The following is a 26,872-nucleotide window of genomic DNA, read 5'->3' on the forward strand; positions in this document are numbered from 1 at the left end:
GTGTTTAATGGTGCTTGGTGTCCTTTCGCCTTTTTCGAGGCGAGATACATCAATTTTCACGCCAGGACCAGACTGCTTAACATTGTCTTACACTGACAGCGCTAACAAAGGAGGGCGACAGTTTCACTTGACATGCACATTGTAAAGAGCAACCCTCTATAGTAGCAGCCATTTCCCTGCTTTAGGTACCTGCATCGTCTCTTCAGTGCACCCTCGTACTGAAAAAAGTTTGTTTTTCTTCGTATAAGCCTCTCATTTTGCTGTTTCTGTATGAACGACCCATGCGCGCTTTGAAGAGCTACCATGTATATTGAAAAGGTACCCGCAGACACTATTTGAAGCTAGCATGATGGCCGAGGGAACCCTTGTAGTCTGCATATTTCAACTTGGAAGGAATGCCGCTTCCGCCATCGAGCGTCCGTAGCCGCGCTCATAATAGCCATAGAACGGCACTCTCTGAGGTAATGCCAAAAAACTTTTAGCAGAAACAGTATTCGATGGAATTGTTTATTTTTCAGTCTAGGAAACAGTGCAATTTTCTTGCAGCGAGTTCATTTTATTTCCACCTGCTTCAGGCGGTAGTTGCAAAGTCATACATTTGAGCACATGATATTTTGGCAACGCTAATGTGCAGAGAATATTTATTCACAGCTGTGCAAGTCCTACATAGTTGCGCATCTAGAATAGGCTGCATTTACACATCGGCCATTTTTACACTTTCCCGTATAACACCCATGGCCTGTTCCAAGCTTATGTCTGGCAGGTGTAATCTGCAAAACACAAGAAAAAAATTATGCACGCCAGGAGGATGCACACCAGAAACAATTGGAAGTTTTAGAAATAGGGCACACAAAGTCGGGAGACACTATTGGACAAGGAACCAAACGAAAGCAAGAAAGCAACAATTGATTCGAACTTGACCTAAAGCGCATTAAACGAGGGAAAACTAGGAAAGTTGCAGAGCTTTCCTACAGTCAAATGAGTTCATAAATTTGTTTTGCTATTTAATCCAAGTTGCCGAACACGTTTTTTTACCAAGTATTCGATAGCATGTAGTATAAGATAACCGCCCAAGCAGTCCGCACAGATGATTAACCATCGAAGTTCAAACGTGCGGCCCTGTATTTATGGCTGCGTCAGTCCCGACCGTTCATTAAACGACGGCTTGGTAGGCTGCCGGCTCCTCGGTACGCAGTTGCTGCTTGCGCTCGGCTGCACGAGCCTGTTCTTGTGCCGGGCTGCAGCATCCGCACGGCATAGACGAGCTCGTTCCCGGTTCTGCTCGTGGTATTGCTAATAAAAAGTTGCTGTTCCTCAGGAGTACGCATGACACGTGACCTACCCATGTCGGAGCCGCAGAAAAGGTTCTGCGCTTGCGCTCGGCTGCGGCGGAGAGTAACGACATCACTACTGGCGCCGCCAATCGCGCGCATTTCTTTCTCTCTTTCCTTTCGTGCATGGACATGGGTTGCGCCAGATGAAATTTCGATGTACAGGTGGTACAGACGACAGACAGACGGACGGACGAACGAATCGGCTAGCCACATACAGGGACGCTTTAAAATGGTTCTACGTGTGCCATTCAGCCCTCGATAAACATTCGCACAAGCGATACAGCTTCTCTCAATATGTAGCTTTTCGCTGTAAATCCAACAGTATCTGGCCCACATTATAAAGGCCTGATGCATAGCTCGTTTCTTTATGTTTTACGCTTCCGGAGCTTAGCGGTTTTCATGTTCCTTTACAAACATTGCCGTGTCACAACTGACGTTTTATCATCGTCATCATCAGCCTGGTTACGCCCACTGCAGAGCAAAGGCCTCTCCCAAACTTCTCCAACTATCCCGGTCATGTTCTAATTGTGGCTATGTTGTCCCTGCAAACTTCCTAATCTCATCCGCGCACCTTACTTTCTGCGGCCCGCTGCTAAGCTTCGGTTCCCTTGAAATCTAATCGATAACCCTCACTGACCATCCGTTATCTTCCCTCCTCATTACACGTGCTGCCCATGCCCATTTCTTTTTCTTGATTTCAACTAAGATGTCATTAACTCGTGTTTGTTCCCTCACCCAATCTGCTCTTTTCTTATCCGTTAACGTTACACCCATCATTCTTCTTTCCATAGCTCGTTGCGTCGTCCTCAATTTAAGTAGAACCATTTTCGTAAGCCTCCAGGCTTCTCCCCCGTACGTGAGTACTGGTAAGACACAGCTGTTATAAACTTTTCTCTTGACGGATAATGGCAACCTGCTGTTCATGATCTCAGAATGCCTGCCAAACGCACCCCAGCCCATTCTTATTCTTCTGATTATTTCAGTCTCATGATCCGGAGCCGCGGTCACTACCTACCCTAAGTAGATGTATTCCCTTACCACTTCCAGTGCCTCGCTATCTATTGTAAACTGCTGTTCTCTTCCGTGACTGTCAAGCATTACTTTAGTTTTCTGCAGAATAATTTTTAGAGCCACCCTACTGCTTTGCCTCTCCAGGTCAGTGAGCATGCACTGCAGTTGCTCCCCTGAGTTACTAAGCAAGGCAATATCATCAGCGAATCGCAAGTCACTAAAGTATTCTTCATTAACTCTTATGCCCAGTGCTACCCAATCCAGGCCTCTGAATGTCTCCTGTAAACACGCTGTGGATAGCATTGGAGAGATCGAATCTCCCTGCCTGACGCCTTTCTTTATTAGGATTTTGTTGCTTTCTTTATGGAGGACTACGGTGGCTGTGGAGCCGCTATATATATATCTTTCAGTATTATTACATACGGCTCGTCTACACGTTGATTCCGTAATGCCTACATGACTGCTGAGGTTTGGACTGAATGAAACGCTTTCTCGTAATCAATGAAAGCTATATATAAGGGTTGGTTACATTCCGCACATTTTTCTGGCACCCTCTTGATAGTGTGAATATGGACTATTGTTGAGTAGCCTTTACGGAATCCTGCCACTAACGTTTAGAACTATCTTAAACATGTTGGGGGGTTTGGAACGCGCTTGCCTAATTGATGTATTTTGCTTTTATTCTCTGTGTCGAGTGATAAATAGGCGCCTTTATTTTCTTCTTTTTTTTTTTTGCCGAGGATAAACTTTCAAGTACCTCTCGTCCTCTTTGGTTTTCCTTCTTGTGTTTCCTTTATTCAGCTTGAAGTCAAGTATAAATTCTTACAAATTTGCAGAAATTTCAATTCTTGTATGCTAAAAAACGAGTTTGAGTTTTGCTCACGCAAAAATCTTGGCGACCCTATTTCTATAACTGCATATTCAGTATACATCACACCTATCGCTTAAATCAAGTGCACTGCAATAGCTCTGAATACAGTGGCGTAGCAACTATTCTTCGAGCGTGAGGGGGAAACCTCTCCAGTTCTCGCTTTCTCTGTCGCTTTGTCTCTCTCTCTCTCACTCTCTTCCCTTGCATAATTAACGGAGCGGAGCCTGTGGGACGTTTTTCAGCAACGTTCTTACTCGTGAGCGCGTTGCCTTCTTGTATTTCCATTTGTTGCCACAGTAAGTTGCCCGCGAGAGCAGTGGGAAGGAAACAGGCGCGCGTTAATGGCCTCGTGCTTAAACCATGCGTTTCCTGTGAAAAAATCCGATGTGTATATATATATATATATATATTAGGTACGGTTTCATTTAAAAAAACTACCTGTCACTTCGAAGAATTGTTCACTGGTGTGACCGCCTTATATCCGTCTTTACAAGGCCTAATTGTAGCCGACAGTTCAATTTCACAGCCTGAGTCCTCTTGAACCACCTAGAATCTGGCTTCTCTCGGTGGTGGAATCTTCCTTCGTGTAAATGTCATATACTTCGCTATCACTAATACTGCTTCGCCTTTCCGGATAAACTGCAACCTCTCTCTCTCTCTTTCTTTTATTGCAAGTCTGAGTATAAGCGCTGCCGTGCATGGCTGCTGTTGATTCTGATTTCGAGTGTATCCGAAACGGCCTCGTTTCCTTAATTGAGTGAATTATACTGGATGTCCCACTATCATGCACCGTGTCTTGAAAAAAGAGCAATTGCGTTGCTCGAAGAAAATGTGGTGCAAATTGTTTCCAGTACACTAGAGTAGGCGCCAGTAATATGTTGTGGGAAAGGGAAGGAGGTTAACTGCTGTGCTATCGTGCACGGGGGAAGGGTAAGGGAAAATTAAAGACGGTGATAATAATGAAGACAAATCGTAAAGGCACGAAAAATAAATTGTGAAGCTTGCGGATGTCCACGGGGACTAGATTCCCTCACCAGGCCGCTCGAACGCAAAAATTTTAAGACTGCATTGGCTTTCCTGTGGTGTGACGACTGCATAGTCTGGCTTTTCAGGTCTGTGTCATTCGAAAGCGACCGGTAGCCACCCGCGCCAGCGTGGTCGCGGGTGACTGCCTGTGTGCGCTGTATCGGGAACATTGTCAAAGAATGTGTTCGATAGTTTCCTTATTGCCGCAGTGGTCACACGCAGTACTATTCGATCGTTACATGGGATCAGAATTTTTTTTGAAGAGTCCTTAAAATAGTCTGAACAACAAAGTGACCACCGCGAAGGGCCTGACTTGAGCCAAATATGTTTTTTTTAATAAAAACACGACTAAGGGACGATGCACAAGAACGCGTGCTAGACGCTTTGAGCCAGTGCCCGGGGTGTTCACGTCGTTAAAGGAGGTCTTAAGCGCATTCTGCTTCGTCTAGCGCATTAGTCGAAGATCATACGAAAGCGTCACGGGAGCGCTAACGTCACCATCATTCAAACTGTTGCGCCTAGACAACATTAGGCCAGAGTACGAGGTCAAAGTCCGTTCGAGTTGTCTGCAACTTGCCCCTCTCTGTGAAAGGAGTCACAACCATGAGGGATGCATCCTGCTCAGCTAATTGGTGCAAGGAGCCAATGTCTGACCGTGAAAACGGCGTTGACCGACGCTTGGAATGCCTAGTCATTGCGTCATATACGAGATCGAAGGTGCAACATCATAGGCGGAGTGTGGCCGGATGGTACCTCTGAACCTTGCGCCAGCTTGGGTCATGGAGAATGTACCGCACGATTTGCAGCAAGGAAGGGAACAGCGTTCGAAGGCACCAGACTGCCCCGCTTCTCATCTCCGAGGTCACGCGTCGACTTCGTGCTGCCCCACTAGATGGCGCAGCGTGTGCAGAAAGAAACGCGAGAGGGAGACCGGTCGCCGCATGACGCGTTTCTCAACGTTCTGACGTACCGGCGTTGCGTGCATTCCGGAGTCTACGCACAGGCTGTGCGGCGACAGCGATAGATAGCGCGGATTACTATTTTATAGAACCTTCTCTTTATCGTTAATTCCACCTTCACAAGAATCTATCACGTGTAATACGAATAATCACCACTTAAACACCGGTCGCGAGAAAGAATGCTAATCGCATTACCGTCACCAATCATCTCCAAAGGTTTAATGCGCCGATATCTTTGGGAGACATCCTCTGCGTGCGGTGTTTTTCAGAATGATTTTGCTCATGTCCCGAGAACAATCTGGCTGCGGGATAGGCTGCTGAAATGTGATGTGCTTCTCTACTTCCGCCAGTACGAGTGTACATGTGCCTGTGCATAAGTTGTCCCCATTACCGCCATATGAATAAAACCCTGTTTGGTTCCTCCAACCTCTCGTCCTCGCAATTCGCCATTGCATTATTCGCTTGTGTGTTGACATTCTCTTGTATTCATCTCCACTAGTTTCAATAAGAAAGTCGCCTTTCAGCCATGTGCTGTGGGACCTCCTTTTGAACAACTACACCAATACCAGTTTTTCCTTATTGTTAAATAAACACTTCTTTCTCGAAAAACGGAAATGTAAGAATTTGCGTTTTTCGCAAGTATAAAGTGCCCTTTCAATTTCTTTTTTTCAAGAAAACTTCGGACGATGGTGCGAGCAAGCTTAGACTCCGTGTGACGCCCGGTAGCGTAGTCCAGCTCCCCGTTTGGACGCGTAGCGGAGGCGTATGCTAGAGAGCGAACCTCACAGAACCGCCCAACTCCGAGACTACAATACCGCCACCGTACAATGCCGGCCAGTACGATCCACCAAGGTGACTGTGTTTCTCTGGCGTTCTTGCGTTAAGCACGGGGTCGCACGTTCGATTGCCAACCGCAGCATGAACCAACATCTTTCAGCACGTTCGAGTTTGGAGGCTGCATTCACTACCTTAAATATATAGGCGCGCTTAAGGAAAGGTTGGTCTCCTTGCATTAGAGTCACGTTAAGTTTACTTCATTGCGTGGTAAGGCAAGATGTTGACGAAAAACGACAAAAAACGATGAAAAAAATACATTTTTCTCGGCAATACAACCAATCCAAATAGCAAGCTAGAATACATGCTTACTCACCAAACACAGTTTTCCGTCAGGTGCATTACTTCCATCTCTGTTCTTGCAGTCTTCAGAGTAGTAGCTAAACTGTGAATTATTCGAAAAGGAGGGCAGTAGAGGGCCAATTATTAATTTGGATCTGTTATTCATAAATGCTACCGTTGAGTGTGTAAGGGTAAGCGTAAAAACAATTCTTTGAGGTAATGAAAGAAAATACAACATCGCTGGTTTTTGTTTCTATACTGGGGTCAGTAAAAGAACGTTTTCTTGTGGCGGCATTTGAAAGGTCTGAATGTGTTCTTTGAGTCGCTTGCAGCGCGCACAGCAGCAGACAACCATTCGGACGAAGTCGGGAACCTACATGCGGCGGAAACTTCTTTTTGGCAGCATCATGCACGAAGCTCACTCGTCATGCACCAAGCGTTTGTCACATCTGTAATATTTTTCCTAATTTATCAAACGGGAATTCATTCTATTTCCGTCTGCAACGATGTTACTTTTCTCGGCACACATCTTGACCCTAACATTACATTTTGCTGTCCCTTCCAACATCTCAAGCAGAAGACTGCATTTGGTAAGCGTGCATTAATCAAAGCTCGCCTTTCTTTTTCTCGTGAGGCTCTGCTAGAATTGTATTATGCTTTCATTACCAGTCACATTAATTATCGCATTCTTTCATAGGGCAAGGTATGCGCTTGTCACTTACCATCGATTCAACATATCCAAAACCAGTCTATACGCATTATCACTTCTAGTTCCGTGCAACCCAATGCCTCGGTGTTACTTCGCGTGTACAATATCTTGCCTATGAGCATTTTCTTACAATTTAACATACCCGTTTTATTCCACAGGTTGCTTCATAATAACCTTACGTTTCAGTTTATTGCAGTTGAACTTTTGCAGAACAAAAATATAACCAGATTTGCGGCTAACAAGAATTTCTTGTTACCCGTGGTTCATACAAATTACGGCAAGAAAGATCTATGTTCGCCCCAATTTCTTTTTGTAGTGAATCACCATCAACTATGAAACCCTGTGCTTCTGTTGAAATGTTTAAAAATTACTTTAAGCATCATTTCTTGCGATAACTGCACTACGATCTGGCTTGGTATCTTTGACTTCTGTCTCACATGTCATTTCTTGAGTTTGATCCCTGCTTTTCCCCCGACTTTCTTTTATAATGTGCTTTTTCATGTTTGTTTGACTTTAAATGAAATATATAATAATGTATTTTGATCCATCGATGTTATCTGACAATAACGCTAATTTGCTGTCTAAAAATATGAGCATCGATGTTGTTATTATTAACCGGGGGTCCCACTACAGTTTTGCGACTTTGGGAGCCTCGTCTGTATATTTGTGATGTTGTAAGCACTTCTTTTTTGGAAGCAATAAATCTGAATCTGAATCTAAATCCTCGTCTATGTAAGTAGTAGCGTTCAGCACCGCACGCCTTGGCATTTACGAGAAAGGCATCATTTTGGCTACGAGCAGTTCTTTGCGAATTACCCGGGCTGCTAGACTGTGCACTTTTCGGACAACGGTTCATCACGCTGCATGGTCCTCTTTGCCTCCATCGACCCTACACTATGTCACGCTCCATTCTGTCATTTTTTTTCCATGGCGACAACGTCTGCATTGCTATCGCGTAACAAATGAAGCAGCTTGAGCGTACCATCCATTGGTGGAAAATTGAGTGCTATTCAGGCTACTGCATAAAAAGGCAGAGGATGGCAACAGTGGCCTTGGCAATGCGTGTGGCGCTTAGGTCACCACACAGATTCTGACTGCGATGCTTTCTGTGTATGTATTTCCGAAGCCGCAGGAGTGAATACCGCAGTGGACGAAGGTGACGTTGCGACCACTGTAAGGAAGAAATTGCTTTCGAGAGAAATGGTGGTGTCCGCCGTCATATTCCTCCACATTTACAATAGATCAGTTCACTGTCGGGGAAACGCAGAAGTATCGGGACTTATCAAATAATAATATCAAAACTCTATAATTAAAGATGGCAACGTTCCTAATGCAGATACTAGTAGCCATTCATGATAGGGTAGCAGGAATAAGAATAAAAAGTTATGAATGTGTAAATGTAAATCTCACTGCAACAATCACGGATTCACTGCCGAGAGGGGTTCGCGAATATTCGAAACTTTAGAATAACGAAGCAAACGACGCCCTATTCGATTCGGTCATCAAATTTAATCGTCACAGAGTACGATTCGCACTCTGTAAGGAGCCCGATACATGCGAAGAAGCTAATTGTTTGCTTCTAATGCTCCATTTGTGCTTTTTTAAAAGTAACTCTTCCTAACGTACTGTGTAATGAAAAAAAAAAAATGTTGCTTACATTTAGAATACTGAAATGAGACGATCGTTTTACATTAATTATGTCCACGACTGTTCCTAATTAGGAAGATATTTTGAAAGCGTTCAGTATTTCATTCGATTCGATTCGCTTCTGGCGCTATTCAACTCGTATTCGATTCGGACTCAAAAATCAATATTCGTGCACAGACACATATGCTATCGAGCCATGTGCCCGCGGAGCAGTCACCGAAGCCCTTGCCTAGGCTTTACTATCTGCTCTTCAGACAACGAAATTCACAAACCATCACGTACCCAAGGCTTCCCAATTGCGACTTTTTCTTCCTTGTGTGTCGTTGGTTGTTCATTCGGAACAGGATTTTTGTCTATTGGTACATGCTTGTCTCCAGAGGACGGAGCTGCAGAGAACATTTATGAGAAGAGGCAAAAATCGTCAGTTAAGTACAGACGTCTCGAATCACTTCTTGCGTCGCAAGGCAGTAATGTGGAAGGCGAAACCGTTATTGGGAGAAGCCGATACGATTTTTTATAATGAAACCGTTTTGGGTAGCTTCTTTCCTCTCTATGGCGGATAACAAACATTCCTGTGATGAAAAACCGCCTCCACCTTGCGAATTGCTCCAGAAGTGATTTTTCATATTATTGACCTGCGTTGGACGCTGTCAATTTATTTTATCTATAACTGCAATTAGTCTCCTGGTTAGCTCAGATGGTCTCCGGCTGCAATCCGCCTCTTTAATTTTCCTGTGATGCACTCTGCCGCACGCCGCTGAATACGTTTAGGAAAGGTCCCGTGGCTTTCGCCGGTTGCTTTGTGTACCTGCGCCCACGTTGAGTGCGCTTCGGTTGTGCGTTTCGTGGATCGTGAACCATTATTAATGGCTTCTTCGGGACAGTATGTCGTTCCTAAAGCCATGTAGCACTCAATGACTACTGGGTGATCAGGCCTGTGGGCGCTGTTCTGCAAACGGTGTGGCCGACAAAGGCACGCTGAGTTCCATTTGGCAGCACGACTGCCTTGGAATTTGTCACTGATTTCTGCACTTGGACATCACTTTTTGTATCATTTTTACACATTATTTAGACGTTTCGCACTTTCAATAATCTTCGAGCGCAGCCTTCTCCGTCGGATTTCTTAAAGCAGCGCACTTATTTACATCGACATCTACAGCCGCAGGTTGTTACTTTCGTCAAATATTGTGGAAAAGGCCGGTCGCTGATATAAAATAGAGTGAAAATGTAGCAAAACATGCATATCTGCGCATATGCGCCATATTGTTATACCCTGAGACGAGTCAATATGAGCGGCCGAACCACTTGAACAACGGAAACTGTGATCCAGATACATATATTACGGGATGTTAAGTCATTCTCGCTTTTCTTTGAGTCTATTATACTTACAGCTTAAGCGTGCCATAGAGCATTATTAGAGAAAACTGCGCTCGCATAAGTGCTCATTTTTATGCCATGTTGTTCTCTCACGAAAACACGCGGATTGCATCGCTCACACAGCGTTGGTATATATATGTAAATGAGCGAGGCGGTTGTTTATGCTGCTGCATAACAAATACGCCATCTCTTGTTTGGCGGTTGACGCAGAGGCAAACAGTGCTTCTCTAAAATTGACAAATGTGTCGGCAAAGCAAAACGTACAGGCCTACCCATATACGTAGCAAATGCAGCCGACAGCCTACAGGTACGGTGACGTACAGATTTTGGCACAGCGCTGTGTCACCGCTTACCGCTTTTTGTGTACGCGCCGGGCAAAGTGAAGGGTAGCTGATTTCAAATCACTAAGACCAGAATTGAACTATAAAAGCAGTTTCGTTTGACCTAACTGCTCACGTTTCAGTTCAGGTCCGCCGGTAGCGAGTGCACGAACTCGACGGCGCCAGGTTAACCTTCGCTGAACAGGATCAACATTGGCTCAAACTTCGTGAGCGCCGCTTGAGAGGATTAAAGCTTGTACATTTCAACTTGGTAGGCATGCTTGACTCATTTTGAGCACGAATAATTATATATATAGGCGATGAGGCGGTCGCTATTGTGTTGTCGGTTCGATGGCCGATCGCGCGGGGTTCGGTCGAACGATCGTCGGCACGCTGATTTTGCCGGTGCCTTCGACAAGAAAGCCCGTCGCAGTACAACTCGCGCTCGTCAGTTCCGTCTTTGTTGACTTGGTATGATAAAAAGGTTTCAGTGACGCTTAATAATTAGTCAATCATTGGAGTGAGCGTCTTGTCGGTCTGCTATCGGCCCAGCGTTGCCGCGCCTTACGAGTACGTGCAGTCAGGAACGCGCTGCCACCAGCAGCAATTGAGGACCGACGCTGCAAAAAGACTTCGTCAGCAACATGATGTACTTAAGTGCCGCCCAAGTGTAACGAATGGGTTTTTCGTTAAATTAGCGAGCCATTCATGAAAGGCGGCAACTAACTGTCTCATGGTGCAGTCCCGACAACTCGGACGATGCCCTGGCCGCTTTCTCTTTTAATCTGGAGTTGCGGTCGTACGCTACGCACGTTTTCGGCACCCCACCGACGTCGAGCTATATACCAGTGGAGTTTCAACGCGGTACACGGCAGGAGTGTTTGCATCAGCGCGCGTCCCAGCGCTTTTTTTATTCGGGGGACTTTCCGGCGTGCGGCAACGCGCGCTTCCCTTCCAAAACGTTTCGCGGCTAATCCGCTAGAGCAGGGCGCATGCGCCGTCGCGCCAAGAAAGAGGCGGATTGCGCATGCGTGCGGTCGCGCAGTCGTATCTTGAGAGTGAGCTATGTTCGGGGCAGACTCTAGGTGCGTCGACGACTCGCTGCTTTGTGCGTGCTGTGTGTTCTCGGCGACCACTTTTCGTTGATGCGATAGGCAGCACGAATGTCACGTCGCTGTCTGCTGCCGCCGCGTTTCCTCACGCCAGCGTTTTGACAGAGAGTTTGTGCGCTTATCGAGTTAGATCTGTTCGTGTTTGCTTGTGCGCGCGTGACGCCATTCTCTTTAATTTAATTAGTGTGCCTACGTTTGCATGTCTTTACGGACGATAAAACTACTACCCTTAATTCGTATAGCTGTCCACTAATTTTCGGTTGCAATTGATGCTTCGTCTTTAGGGAGCAACTGCTACTTTTGTACAACTGCCAAGCTTTCGCTCTGGTAACGTTAATTTGGGATTCCAGGATAGATACATCTGTGCATAGACTCAATGCAAGACCACAAGAATTCGCAAAAGTTTCTTCACCACGAAATGAAAGTCGTGCAGATTTCTTCAGCAAATTCGGCTACTCATGACATTCTCATATCTATAGAGGAAGCGTGTTTAAATGTATGGCCACTTACCAGCCGTAAATCTCACACTCTGGGAAGCGTGCGTTTTTACGCTGCTGTTCATTACAGTTTGGACGTTTATGAAACCACTCAACTGACAATATTTTCCTTTCATGAGCATTTTGCTACCTACTGCAAATATGTTTCACGTATTTATTACATTACCTCGGCAAATATACCTCAAACTTTTCTGTTGCGTCGGTTTGCGATGTGGCGCAACGCGATGCGCGAATGTCAGTTTGAGTTCAGAGCACGCGGAAAGAACGTCAGGGCCTTTAAGAGCACCTCTCAACAACAATGCTTTGATCATTCTTACGCCTACTTCTTTTGCCAACTATACGCCACTAATGACTCTGAAGATTCGTTCGAAACCATGCTTACGGACTGTGGTTGGTTCTTCTTGTTCTTCTGTTCCTTCAGTCGTAGCCGCTGTCGTTGTCGCTGATAATTCAGGATCGAAGGCTGCACGACACAGGTACTTGTTCTGCGAAACTTGTTTGACTGCAGGACACCATATTTTTGCGCACGGAAATTTGTCATCTGCATGTAGTCCAGAACTTACGTTGTAATAGGGGCTTTGCCAAGGGGAGAGAGAGAGGAAGAGGGTAGGCGTACACCAAGCACAAATTCACCCGTCACCTCCCTCATCCCGCCTCAATAAATAAATAAATAAATAAATAAATAAATAAATAAATAAATAAATCGTTTTCATTTTCTTTTTCACCTTGAAAAAGAGGAGACATGACTAAATGCTGCGGCACATCTTGACGAGGGTCCTGCCCCCTTATACATTTGACAGCAGAGCACTGCAGAATATAAAAATGCGACGCTTACAAAAAAAAAAAAATAATGCTTGGGACGAAGTGCACTTTCAAGCAAAAGAAATACGCGTATACATGCACATCTATATTATAAACATACAAATACATATATATAAACATTATGCACATATACACACACATACCATGTACGCAAGCTTATGCACATAGATCGACATACATATATATAAATACAGGTTCTGCGTAAGCACGCATGCGTGACTACAATGCAAGCAAAACAAACATCATAGACAACACTAGTTCTATATCTGGTGAAACTGACAAAATAGCCTTGTTGTATGGTTTAGGTTACGCAAAGGATCAAACTCTTCCTTTGCGAGTTTATTAAGTAGAATGGGCATAGTGTATGTTAATGATTGCTTAATGTATTTGAGTTCAGCTGTACGGACATGCCATACTTATTTATGCCTAGTATCACGGAAGCTACGGTTTACGTACAGACCTGCTAGAGGAAACACTATAGATTCATTAGACCTCAAATGTGATTTGTAGCTCAAAATTAAACGATAGTTGTATTGAATGAACACAGATAAAACGTCGAGCTTTACCAACAAATTTTTCGTGAAAAATGAGCAAGGAACATTGGCAATGCATCGCACTGCTCTTTTCTGAAGCAAATGCAATTTCGTGAGGTTTGACTTGCTAGTGGTGCCACAAAGGAGGTTGAAGTATTGTAAAACAAAGAACACTACAGCATTGTAAAGTAGTGTCTTAATTTTAATAGGAAGAAAACATTTCAAACGTACTATTGTTCCCACAGTACATGACACCTTTTTACGGATTTGTTCCACATGATTATTGCAGCTTAGATCTTCAGAGAATGTTACACTTAATGTCAAGGACCGTATTAACAATGTCTAAATTATTTGTATTTATATTAATTTTTATTGAACTTCGTAGGTTTTTGCCTGTTTGCATATACCCAACTTTTGCCTTGCTCGCATCTATATGTAATGAGCTTGCATCGGTCCACTCTTTAAAATCTTTTAGCGCTTTCTTCCTTTGAAGCTTTATTTCAGCCTCCGATGTAGCAGTAATAAACATTACTGTGTCATCTGCATAACAAATAAATTTGGCCTATTGGGAGCTTTCCGGCATATCCTTTACATCGATTATTAACTCGTGTGGCCAAAGGATGCTTCCTTGCGGCAATCCTGCTCTTATAACCTGAATAATGGACTTTTCCTTTTCTGTCTCTACATATTGTGCTCGATACGATAAGTAGGATTTAAAGAAGTCTGTAGCTCAGCGAGTAAAATTTCATGATTAACAAGATCAAATGCTTTGGAGAAATCTACATATGTTCCAATAATTTATTTTTGTTTTGTTGAACGCTTACAGAATAGTTTCTATTTGAGTTAAAGGAGCTAGCTGTCTCTGTGGAAAGATGGTTCCTCAAAACATGTTGCTAATTGCCATGGAAAATATTTTGGTCAGGATATGATATTACTTTATTACGAACTATTTTTTTCAATGCCTTTTCAACCCTTTTTGAAACACCCGCTGTGCTCGAGCTATTTGTACGTCTTTCGGAAATGGGCTAGACGACAGAATCAGGTTATAAACTTGAGTAGGAACAGGACAAATTACGTCAAGGACATGCTTTACAGGCCTTATTTGAAGGCCATCTGTGTCACTCGATTTACTATTCTTGACTGAGTTTATAGAAGAAGAAACTTCAGTACAGTTAGTGGGAGTGAGAAAGAATGACTTCGAACTAATGTTTTCTCTAAATGAAGCATCATACCTACTACTGTACGACTTAGTACAAGCATTTACTTCTTGAACGAAGAAGTCATTAAAAGCATTAGCTTGTGTTACGGCATATAGTTGTTTTCCTTGACAAGGAAAGTTACCAGGAAGAATCAACGATTTAAGTGGACATTACCGGCGAGCTTAAATTTCTCCATGTCACATCTGATCGCGTAGTTGCAGGTTCTAAAAAAAGTTTTCGTGGTAGAAGTACTTAGCTGCTCTCAGTTTAATTGCAAGTTGATTTCGGTATGAACTACATTCTTCAAGGCTAGCTGGGTCCTTATGTGTACCAATATGAGCGTACAGAGCATTTTTATGCTTAAACATATTTATTAATTCATAACTAACCAAAGATTTACGGGCTTTCGAAGATTTCTAAAACTTTTTGAATGGAAAATGTTCGTGGTATATCTTTTTAAAAGTAGTGATGAAAGCAGTGTACCCAATTTCAATTTTGTGTGAATTGAGAACGCTGTTCCATTGATGCAGACTAATGGAGCTGCGAAAATTTTCTAGATAATGTGTTGTTATACCTTTTATATAACGAATTGGTGTGCTCGTTTTTATTAAACGGCAGGTGCTGCTGATTAACACAGATACCTAAATGGTCGCCGATATCTGTGTAATTAACGTCTGCTATTACGTCATCAAAATAAGCGTTTGTAATAAAAAGGTTGGACAGAGTTGCAGTTTTGTGAGTAACTCATGTTGGCACTGCAATTACATTGCTCAACCTCTTTGGAACTATGAGGTACTGAAATTCTTTCCTGTTGTGCGTGTGCCTAAGCATGTGCACGTTAGTCACCTCCCAGGAATAGCATAAAATTTCCTTCTACGACATGACTGAAACGTTTGCCAGTGAAACTCACAAACCGATTAAAATCACTGGAGCGTGGGTGGTAGATGACGCCAGACAAATTGCTGCGGCTGCGCAGTGTAAGTACTTTGACATCTGGGTTGATAATACAGAACTCGTCCACAGTTTGACATATGATGCCTTCCATTACAACAATAGCCACACCGACTCCACATTTATCTTCGTAATCTTCGTAAGCACTGATAGACGGAAGGGCAAAATACCTGTGACGCGTTAGTGTACCATGTTTCTTTTAGCATTATTGCCGGGAAAGGAGCATTTATGCTTTCCAGGAGCACTTCCATGTCATCTTTTTTTCTTTACCAAAGAATGAACGTTTTGGTGAGAAAATGACAACGATGGTCCCTTTGCTTTCACCAAGACGTTGACATCGTTTAATAACAAACCCACATCTGTAACGTAAAACACTAATTAAAGGAACAAAGACGAAGAGAAGTTTCCTTACATGATGTTAGATAAGTCATCCAGGCCATTTATCACAACAACAGCCGTGCCAGCTGATTTGCGAACAAATATCTTGTCGTTTCTTGTCCACGCATACTACCATTGGCAATCTTTCCTTTTCCCATTCGCGGCACCGAATAGTCGCTTCATTGCAGAGCACAAATGCTCGTTTACAAGAACAGGCATGTTTGATGGAGACCTTAAGTCATCAGTAGGCAAGAATGCAAAGACTATCGTCTTTGCTTTCTTGCCTTCTCTAAAAAGTGTCTCGTAGTATTCTTCGCGAAAACTGAATGGCAATGTCAGGGGCAGTAGTATTGCCTCATGTTTTAACGCGATGACAGATTTCAATGTCAGGGTCATCAAGGGGCACGTCTATAGCTTGTCCTAATTTCTTGGCGATTTCTCTGACATTTTCGGGAGGAGCATTGGACACGCCGCTCCATTCCACATTGTTGCATTTTGAGTGATGTTCACTTTGTAAAAGTCTAGTCCCATGTTGCTTCAGCTACGCACGCAGAGCATCACAGTCATCCTTCAATTCCTTGACATTTTCTTTCAAGGTGTGATGTTGCGTCTCAGTTCGACTTACGAACATCTTCATTGACTCGTAGCATTCTCTCATAAAGTTCAGTCTTGTCTTTATTTCCCCGATATCGTTTCTTAGATCTCTCTGACGGCTTTCCCGAAAATCACAAAATTCCGCATTATTGTTCGCTTGAAATCCTCAAACAACTTATTCATTTCTTTTGCCATGCTATGCAGGTAGTACGAGACTCAAACGAGCAGTCTTACGCACGACGCAACAAAGAGAGACAATGGGCCAGTAATGTACCATTCAAGAAAGGTAAGCACTAATAACAGCAGCAGCAGCTACGGCACGAAAAAGCCTCTACAAACTTGGTAGAGGCATGCTGACATGTACAGGAGCAGTGCAAATGCCAAATAGGTATACACGCCGCCGCAAGCTGCTGCTGCCAAATGGGGATGATCGTGGGTCTTCGATGAGCTTATAAAGGGCACGCTGGAAAACACACAGGCGCAGTACGATGCAGTCGGTGTACGTGCTCCCACGAAGGAAGCAGGCAGACGGTATGGTAGCCCCGCAGTGGTCTTCCACCAGGCTTGGTTATCCGCAATCCTGTACAGCAACATTGCAAGTGTCAAATAGGTATACACGCCGCCGCAAGCTACAGCTGCCAAACGGGATGATCCTGGGTCTTCGATGCGCTTATAAAGGGCACGCTGGAAATCACGCAGGTGCAGTGCGATGCAGTCGGTGTACGTGCTCCCACGAAGGAAGCAGCAAGATGGTATGATAGCCCCGCAGTGGTCTTCCACCAAGCTTGGTTATCTGCAACCCTGTACAGCAATATTTCATGTGTCAAATAGGTATACACGCCGCCGCAAGCTGCTGCTGGCAAATGGGGATGATCCTGGTTCTTCGATGAGCTTATAAAGAGCACGCTGGAAAACACACAGGCGCAGTACGATGCAGGCGGTGTCGTGCTCCCACGAAGGAAGCAGCAAGACGGTATGATAGCCCCGCAGTGGTCTTCCACCAGGCTTGGTTATCCGCAACCCTGTACAGCAATATTGCAAGTGTCAAATAGGTATACACGCCGCCGCAAGCTGCTGCTGGCAAATGGGGATGATCCTGGGTATGAGGTTATAAAGGGCACGCTGGAAACCACGCAGGCGCAGTACGATGCAGTCGGTATGCGTGCTCCCACGAAGGAAGCAGCAAGACGGAATGGTGGCCCCGCAGTGGTCTTCCAGCAGGCTTGGTTAATGGCAATCCTGTACAGCAACATTGCAAGTCTCAAATAGGCATACACGCCGCCGCAAGCTGCTGCTGCCAAATGGCAGCAGATCAAGTGGGTGGCCCCATCTTCCCCGGAAGAACTGTCACTGTCTGCATATATGCATTATAAATGTGCACTTTGTTACCTAACAGTGTCGCAGAATATCCGGTGTCGGGCGTCGTTTCCGAAAATAGAAAATCTGTAGAAATATCGTAAAATGCGACTTGCACCTAACCTACAGGCGTGATAGATCTCGGATTCTAATTTGAATATACCAGAAAACATAACTCTGTCACGAAAAAACTCAAACGAACCTCTTTTCCAGCATCTCCACAATTCAGAGACCGCCGACTGCATCTGCTGTTTGCGCGCGCCGCCGCGTGAATATGTCGGACCCCACGTAGTCGCGCATCCGCTTCCTTGATATACTTACAGATGGCGCTCGCCTCCGCCGCATCGCGACCTACGCAAGAGGCCGCGTTTCTGCCAGAAAGCCCGCCTTTGTGCATAGCGTTCTCCGCGAGCGTTTCTCGGTAAACATTATGGTTACATACGCTGCAGTTGCGGGAAGCGTGAGGAGCAATCAGGGATCTTTGAACGCTATGGCATTCCACTCTTGAAGGGAAAGTTTAAGCCTCCTCAATATCTTTAAAACGCTGTTTCCAAGGCCTGCATTCATAAAGACAAAGTTTATTGATAATGATGGAGAGATTTAAGCTAGAGGTGTGCTAAACTCGCGTTTGTCCCGGCTCACTCGGCTGCCGCGGGCGCTCGTTCCCTTAGAGCATGCTTTGGGTATCAGCGGCTGGAGCCGTACTTATTGAAAAAATATTTCGGATTATTTCTGCTACCATGCCTGAACCGCACTTCCTTCTTCAAGACCGCGTGAGTCGTAAAAATTTGCGACTTGGATACCGCAAGCTATGTAGCGTTGAATGGGTCTACTGGTTTTGCAATGCATATGCAGTGGCGTAGCCAGAAATTTTGTTCGGGGGGGGGGGGGGAACGCAGCAGCTCGGTCTCTTCGTTATATAATTGTCCAGGGATCAACTACCTGAATAATCACTTCATTGCCTTTTAACGCGACAGCGTTAAGGAGCTCGTGTCGCAGAAAAGCCGGTGTCGACGGCGTTGGTGTAGGCGTCCGTGGCGTTGGCCGTGAGCGATAAATCCCGGCAGGCACTTCATGAATAAAAAACGACTTGCAAGATGGGCTAGGTGGGAATCGAACCAGGGTCTCCGGAGTGTGAGACGGAGACGTTACCACTCAGCCGCGAATTCGATGCTTCAAAGCGGTGCAAAAGCGCCTCTAGTGAATGCGGTGTTGCCTTAGAATCGAGCCGTAGAAAGTTATACTAGGGTGTATATCGGTAATTATAAACATGTAGCTTACAGAAGTCGCAGTTACACAAGTAGCGAAGTGCGTTTCCGCTACATTTCTTCAGCGCTTTCCCCACACGCAGAGCCATCTTGCGGCAAACACAGAAGACCCCCTCCTCTTAAGGTACGGCGCTGCCCCGACATGGGGCGCGCCACGCGCGCATTGGGGTTGTGCGGGGACAGGTGAGAGGCGCGTCGCGTCCCGGACTCCTCTCCCCTGACAACGTTTCTCCTTGCTCCCTCACGGGTTGCAGAATCAAGCGTCCTTCCATTCTTTAGATCACTATCTGTCTATCTCTCTGCCCGTGGCGATCACGACGTTTCGCTGGCGTGCATCGTTATCGTTTCCCCGGGGCTCCGAGACACCGAGTTCTTTGGTTCGTTCCGCTTGCTCAGGCGCACGTTTCGTTGCCGCGCCGAACGCTCCGTTGCTCGACGCTCACCGCGTCCGATGCGGGGCGCCTCGTAAGTGATCGGTGCGCCGTAGCCAATTGTCTTACACCCCTTGGTGGGTCGACGGGAACGCTGTCGCGTTCCACTCTTGAAGGCGAAGCTTAAGCGTCCTCCAATTTTTGCCAAAGATGCTGCAAACGAATTCTTGAACACCACGCACTGTGAAGACAACAAAGATATGTATCTTTTCATAAAATAATAGACCCGTATGTGCCAAAAATTGTGCCAGAAATAACTGATACCGATGCTTCCATGATTTTGTATTTATATGTAACGAAAATATCACATGAACTTTAGAACTATATCAATTCGAAACCAGCAAAGCAGTTGATGCTGCTGGATATGAAAACATAAAGGCCATGAAATGAAAAAGTTCAGGACAAATATTTTAATGAAACTTTGTCATTCGAGAACATTGTTTATATTTTATACGTATGCAGCGGCCAGGGAAAAACCTCAATTAGGCTGTCCTTTCTCAAAATGTATTGCGCAGGAGCAGCTCTCACCGGTCGTGTATTGTAATTGCAGCAAAATTATAGTCGCAATAGAGAGCACATCTAAAAATCAGAAGTTCTGCAAAATATACGAGGGCGAGTCAAGTGTAAGTGATCCAATGAGAATATTTGACAAACGGGGTACTTTGTTCTCCATGACTATTCAGACAATTGCCTCACTGGGTAACGAGTCGCGTTATTCCCGTCTCATAAAACTCCTTGGGTTGCTGCTCCAAAAAGTCTCTAACTGACTTTTTCACGTCATCATCCGACACGAATCTGGTTCCCGGGAGCAGTTTTTTCAAATGCCGCAAAATGTGGAAGTCCGAAGGCGACAGGTCTGGACTGTATGGTGAATGTTGCAGCATTTCCCACTTTAACTTTGCCAGTTGTGCATTACCCATATCAGAGACGTGGGGACGGGCATTGTCGTGAAGCAAGATGGCCCTACTCGTCAATTTTCCACGTCGTTCGTTCTTTATTGCAACAAGCAACCGATCCGGCGTTTCACCATATCGGAACAATTGAAAGTCTCTCCACATTTAGCAAATTCGATCAGTAATGGTCCCAAACGAAAAAAAAAGTCAACACCTTTCTGGCATGGAGGTGGTAAATTGGAATGTTTCCATTCCAAGCTTTGCCGTCGTGTTTTAGGCTCGTAGTAGTATAACACCATGATTCGTCCACCGTCATAATTGCAGTCAAGAAGACGTCATTGTGACACCGCATCAGATGAGTCAAGGAAGTGCCGAACCTCTCCGTCTTCTGGCGGTGGTTCAAAATATTGGGCATCCATTGCGCACACAAGAGGCGATAAATGAGGTGTTCATGAATTATGGCGCGAGCCGAACCGTGACTGATGTCCACACGCTTTGCCAGTTCATCGATGCTTATGCTCCATTCTTGTCAAATCAACTCATCAACCTTTGCAATTGTGTTGGGGGTGATTACACGGTGGCTTTGGCCCGATCTTGGATTGTCTGTGCAACTTTCACGTCCTTCTTTCAACCGTTTTTTGCTCCAATGCTTCACAGTGGCCAATGAAATGCAATGTTCACCTTAAATGAGGGATGCCTGCGTGCTACGCGCATGCCTCGCAGATAATGAACCGAGCCGTTATTGCGTGGGATGGTTTGACTCAATTTCATTTCACTTGCCCTCGTACATTAGAAATGCGAAGATATATTATAATATACAAATGCCAAAATACAGCCTGATAAAGAGCAAAAGAAATCTCAGTGGAAACATAGTATACAACACGCACACACAAAACCAAACAACAAGGTATTTAAATATATGTATAAGTCTCCAATAAATGAACGCATCTAAGCGATGGGAAACTATAGCGTCGATCCTAGGAAGACCAGAGGAGAGATCTTGGCAGAATTCACAGAAAGGAATAAGCTGCGAATAATGGACACCTTCTTCAGGAAGCGTAGCAAGAGAAAGTTTACCTACAAAAACAGTAATGTTGAAAGAAGAAATGAAATTGGTTTCATACTTTCTGCCGTTCCAACAATATTGAAGGTTGTTGAAGCCTTAGGTAAAGTGCAGTAATCAGAGATTCGCGAGGTCCAGCATTCACCTCAGTTTGAAGAAATAAGAATAGAATAGGCCAGGAAGAAACAGGCCAACCTAGACGCTGTAAAAGTAAGCGGAGACCAGTTCAGGCTGCTACTTGCAAACAAATATACAGCCTTAGAACACAGAGATGAAGACGACATAGAGGTAATAATCAAACTGTAGCTAGGCTGTCTTCGGAGGCAGCAATTTAAATGGGAAATATGGCACGAAGGCAACCAGTAGGCAAGCTCTCCCAAGTAACACAGGGCCTAATAAAGAAACGACAAAGTATGAAAGTGTCCAACTCAAGAGATAAACTAGATTTCGCCGAACCATCAAAACCGTTGGAAGTGGAAACAAGCGATCCCTATTGCAAAAACCAGTATCCAGTGTGCACTGCCATGCCGGATTATGGGCCAGTGTCGCGCGCTGGATGCCGGGACGCTGGGCAGGCGCGGCGTACTGGGAGGCGCTGGCTACTGGTGCGAAAAACCGCTCTAGCGCGTTAAATACGCGGTTCCTGGCAACTGTATGTATGCATAAGTTTTTTTAATACAGAAAGCAAGATAGAGCGTTCTAGTGCAATAAAAAAATAAAAAAAGAAGTTAAATAAATATGGTTAGACCAGGATTCGACCGTCTGACATACAAATCCGAAGCCCGGTACTTTGCCACTACGGCACGCCAGCGTTTCTTTTTATTTGTTTCCAGCTTGCCTATAAGCCTCAAAAGAGTTTGTGATCGTAGATCACACTCGTCTTATATGTGTTAAAGTGTCAAGCCTTGACACTACAGCTTCATCACAGTCATTCGTCTTGTAAGCGCCACGTACATTCACAACCATTTCCACAAAATATTCATACACAGATCGGCCTTTAACATCAGATTGTCTATATACCAACAGACTACGCCAGACTGCGTGCAGCCTAAGTAAAAAGATAACATCCATTTGTTCAAAATCGTGTTCAGGTGGTAAGAAACGAATGCCATGTGAATTGAGGGGTAGGTCTACCTTTAAAGTTCTCTGTAATCTATCCCAAAAGAATATGGCATTATTACAATCAATGAAAACATGTTCGATCGTTTCAGCTTTGTTGCAGAGGAAGCATCTGCTTCCCCCATGGCACATAAATCCCACTTTACTCTAAATGTTTTAACAGGCAAGGTAACCGTGTGAAGCTTGAAGAAAAATGTTTTAACGTTTGCTGGTATTCACATATTTTTAACCCTTCTAGGCACGTCTTGCCCAGGCCCTTCTTGAAACATTAACCGATACAATGGAACAGGGAACATCTCAATGAGATCCTTCATAAGACGCTTTCTTCTTACATTGGAGAGGTACTCAAGGGAAAATCTTGCCCTAAGGAAACAGTACGACGTTACAACTTCACGCAAGAACCTTGAAATTGTGTAGTGAGCGCCAACCCTGATTAACCCTGACTGTGGCGTTGTCGAAGCTTCAATAACCGATCATTACCCAACATTCGTGCGCTTAACTTCTACTGCTCGCATTACGGATGCAAGCTTCACCAGAAAGAAGTTTAATTCGTCAATTTTTATTGAATTAATTGCCGCTTCAGACTGGTCCCCAGTAATGGTATGTGATAGCCCTGAAACTGCCTATAATACATTCTCACAAATAATTTCTAAAGCTATTTCAGATTCCACGGTACTAATGAATTGTAAAAAAACGTTTTCAGCTCCTGGTAACCCATGGTTATCCACCAGTTTGCTAAATTGCTTAAGGAAAAAAGATAACCTTTACAGAAAAACAAAAAAAAACAACAGCCATTTAACACAGCACTTCACGAAAGGTATAACAAATATTCTAACTTACTAGGAAAACTGCTCAAACAGGCTAAAACGGCGTATTATGAAAATGAAATTAAGTCTGCAGGTAATGATGTCAGAAAGCAATGGAAAGTATTAAACTCTTTTTTAGGTCGGTCGAATCATAATTCCGAAATAACTATGATACAATCGGGGGATCTTCTCCTTGATACTCCCTTGGACATTGCAAACTCCTTCATTAATTCCTTCTGTGCAGATAACGAAGAGTGCGAAGATTCATTGACCGAGACTTACCCCCGTGTGCCCCATAGCTTTTTCCTTCATCCCGCAACACCCGAAGACATAGTCACTGTCATTTCCAGTCTAAAAAATACAGGACCTGGTCTCGATAACTTCAGCCCATCTCTCATAAAAACGATAGCTTACCTAATATCTGAAATATTCTGTCACATAGTGAACCTTATCTTTAAAACAGGAATCTATCCAAGTTCTTTGAAGAAAGCCAAAATAATCCCTGTTTTCAAGAAGGGAGATAAGCGTCTAACATCTTACTACCGCCCTATAGCTATATTTTCATTCTTCAGTAAAATTATCGAAAAACTAATCGTAACACGCTTATCAAGCTATTTATCAAAATTTTTTATCCTATCACCAAATCAATTTGGGTTTCGGGAAGGTTACTCAACTGATTTGGCATTAATATTTCTAACAGACAAGATTCGGCAGGCAATTGACACTGGAAATTTCGCTGGTGCATTATTTATCGACCTCTCTAAAGCACTCGATTCACTTGTTCATAACATCCTTTTTGCTAAATTAGACTCTATTGGTATAACTGGCCCGGCACTGCAATTACTACGTAACTATTTGAAAGACAGAGAATACACTGTATCAATCTCCAGCACTTACTCGCACCCTAAAACAACTAACATTTCTGTACCACAAGGATCTATATTAGGACCTCTCTTGTTTTTAATATACATTAATAACCTCCCAAAGTACCTAAAGTCCTCTGACTGTATCCTTTACGCTGACGACACTACCATCTTCTCCTCGGACAAAAGTCTTGATTCATTGATGTGTAAGCTTAATCACAACGCGGCAAATATTGTAACCTGGTGCCAACTAAACAAACTACACATTAATACTGCCAAATCTAACTTCGTCATCTTCTCGGCTAAACAAAAACATATCTCAGTGTATCCATCGCTAACCTTTGACTCCAGTGTACTTTATCCTACTCATAGTGCACTGTTTCTTGGCGTCATATTAGATAAACACCTAAAATTTGACGAGCATGCTTTATCCTCAACAAAGAAGGCAGCATATGGAATTAGAATATTAATTAAAGTTCGCAATTTCTTTAATATGAAGACACTCATCTCCCTCTACTACGCTTTTATTCACACGCATATTAACTATTGCATATCATCATGGGGAAACACGTATTCCACACATTTATCTCCACTACAGCATACCCAAAATCAAGCAATTCGCATCATTACACTTAGCAGCTACACATCGGAAGCATCTCCATTGCTCAGATCTAACGGCATTTTATCGTTACAGAAACTAAATAAAATCTCACTTGGAATACTTGTTTATAAATCTGTTAACGGAAAGCTCCCGTTCCCTATAATTACTACCAGCCAGTATCCATATTCCACGTCTACCGGTTTCGCTTCTACCAACAGCTATTTACTACCAAAACCTAGAACTAATTATGGTAAATTTACTACAAATTTTTCAGCCACATTACTTTGGAACTCATTACCGTGTCATATTAAGATATTCTCTCATTTTTACACATACAAATCAAACCTTCGTAAATTTTTGCACTCAATATAACAATTTGATCGTTATCATTATATTAATAAGTGTTTTTTGTCGTTAAATATTTTACAGCGTAAACTAGTGACTAACTTAATATGGTGTCTTTTGTGTTTGCATATAGCTGCGTTGTATTTATATATCCTACTCATTTGTAATGGGAGGTCCCCTGTACAGTTTGTTGACTATGGGACCTCCCTCTGTATGTATGTATAATCCCCATTTGTAACCTGATTGTTATGAAAATAAATAAATAAAAAAAAATCAGGCATAAAAACTGCTAACATGGTTTGAAAAAAAAAACACAGAAATGGGTCTCTTTCGTCCCTTATCAACATGAAGTGTGATACAACTCGCTGAAGAAACAAGTGGCACACCGACAGACCACCTTTCTTTACTCAACGAAACAAATTTATCCTTGATGTTCACTTCCATGTAGAAGACCAGATAAACGTGGCAAAGATTCGGTGAAATTTTCGAATGTGCTTACAAGTACGATACAGTGCCTGCAGAATATACATAATTTTTGCAGCGACAAAATCGTTACAAGTAGTGACATGTGCAAAAAGCGACAATTCACGGCCACCCCACGCATCTCATCCGTTTTTTCGAGCCAGAGTGACTCGTTCTCACGATACCCTTCCAATGGTACCCCCGGGTAAGTGCTAGGTGTCGTAAGCCACCGAATATTTTTAAAAACACCGGGGTGGCATTCCAATGCCCATGCCAGAGACCAATACTCTTTTGCTTATTGATTTCAATGCCGCTTTTCTAGGAAAACCTTTCAGCAATTCTTAATATTGAGCTAACACTCTCCCTATCTGCAGCAAATAGGGCAACGTCATCGGAATAAGCTAGAACATATACTTCACAGAATTGTATTTTATACCCCCTGATTTCTGTACATTTTAAGTATTTGTCTACAGAGCGGCTCCAAAAATAAAGAAAAAAGAAGATGACTTAACGGACAGCCCTGTCGAATGGAAGAGAGCACTTGTATGCATTGTGAAATTTCACCATTAACAATTAAATTGGTGCATGAGCTTTAATATGCCGTTTTGATACCTTTACACACGACGCCACGTGAGCAGGTGCACATATATGGATAATTTGCCACGTCAAAATCGAGAAGCAGTTTTAGTTTCGCAGAGATAGGTCTCGCACAGACAGGGTAGATGCGGTATCGGCCAGCAGCTAAAGCTCACGCCTGTGCCAGAGGGAAAATGTTGCTCTCCTTATTCAGTAGTAGATTAGGAATTGCCACAGCATCGCTGTTCACTTGCGAGTGGTAGTTTAGCTTCGAAAAAGGTCCTAAATGAACCGCCGAACCGGGACGCCCTGTATGGGCTTTTACTTTCGATTTTGATAGCTGTTTCTTGTTCTTTACACAAGGGATATGCAACGTTTTCTCAGTTCAATGACGCGGTTCAATCGACACGTCTGTCTAGACATACATGTTCGTCAGAGAAGCGCATACTAGTGCTAGCAGCCTTCGACGACAGCACGTATACCTGTGTTTATGACGCGTCATATTGGCGCTGATCACTTCTTGTACTGGCACTGTAGACATGAAAAAAAAAATGTTTATTTAAGAACAGGGGTTGGTAGTGGGGCGCCGACTAGTGCGGACGTGCAAACATCGGCTCCCGATATCATCAATGA

The 26,872-nt window shown here is 43.8% G+C and overlaps 1 protein-coding gene across 1 annotated transcript in view; it reads right to left on the reverse strand.

Moving 5' to 3' along the window:
• Nucleotides 1-517: 517 nt before the first annotated feature.
• The window catches only part of LOC126525199 (uncharacterized), a 47,596-nt gene continuing 21,241 nt past the window's right edge, over nt 518-26,872 (reverse strand). The window contains exons 2-5 of the mRNA XM_055067575.2: nt 12,362-12,520; nt 8,956-9,059; nt 6,352-6,420; nt 518-770 (exon numbers count right to left, since the gene is read on the reverse strand). Of these exons, the coding sequence (XP_054923550.2) occupies nt 663-770; nt 6,352-6,420; nt 8,956-9,059; nt 12,362-12,520 (440 nt within the window). The 3' untranslated portion in view covers nt 518-662. The remainder of the gene's footprint in view (nt 771-6,351; nt 6,421-8,955; nt 9,060-12,361; nt 12,521-26,872) is intronic.

This window comes from Dermacentor andersoni, chromosome 3, assembly GCF_023375885.2.
Source record: "Dermacentor andersoni chromosome 3, qqDerAnde1_hic_scaffold, whole genome shotgun sequence".
NCBI classification, from domain to species: Eukaryota; Metazoa; Arthropoda; class Arachnida; order Ixodida; family Ixodidae; genus Dermacentor; species Dermacentor andersoni.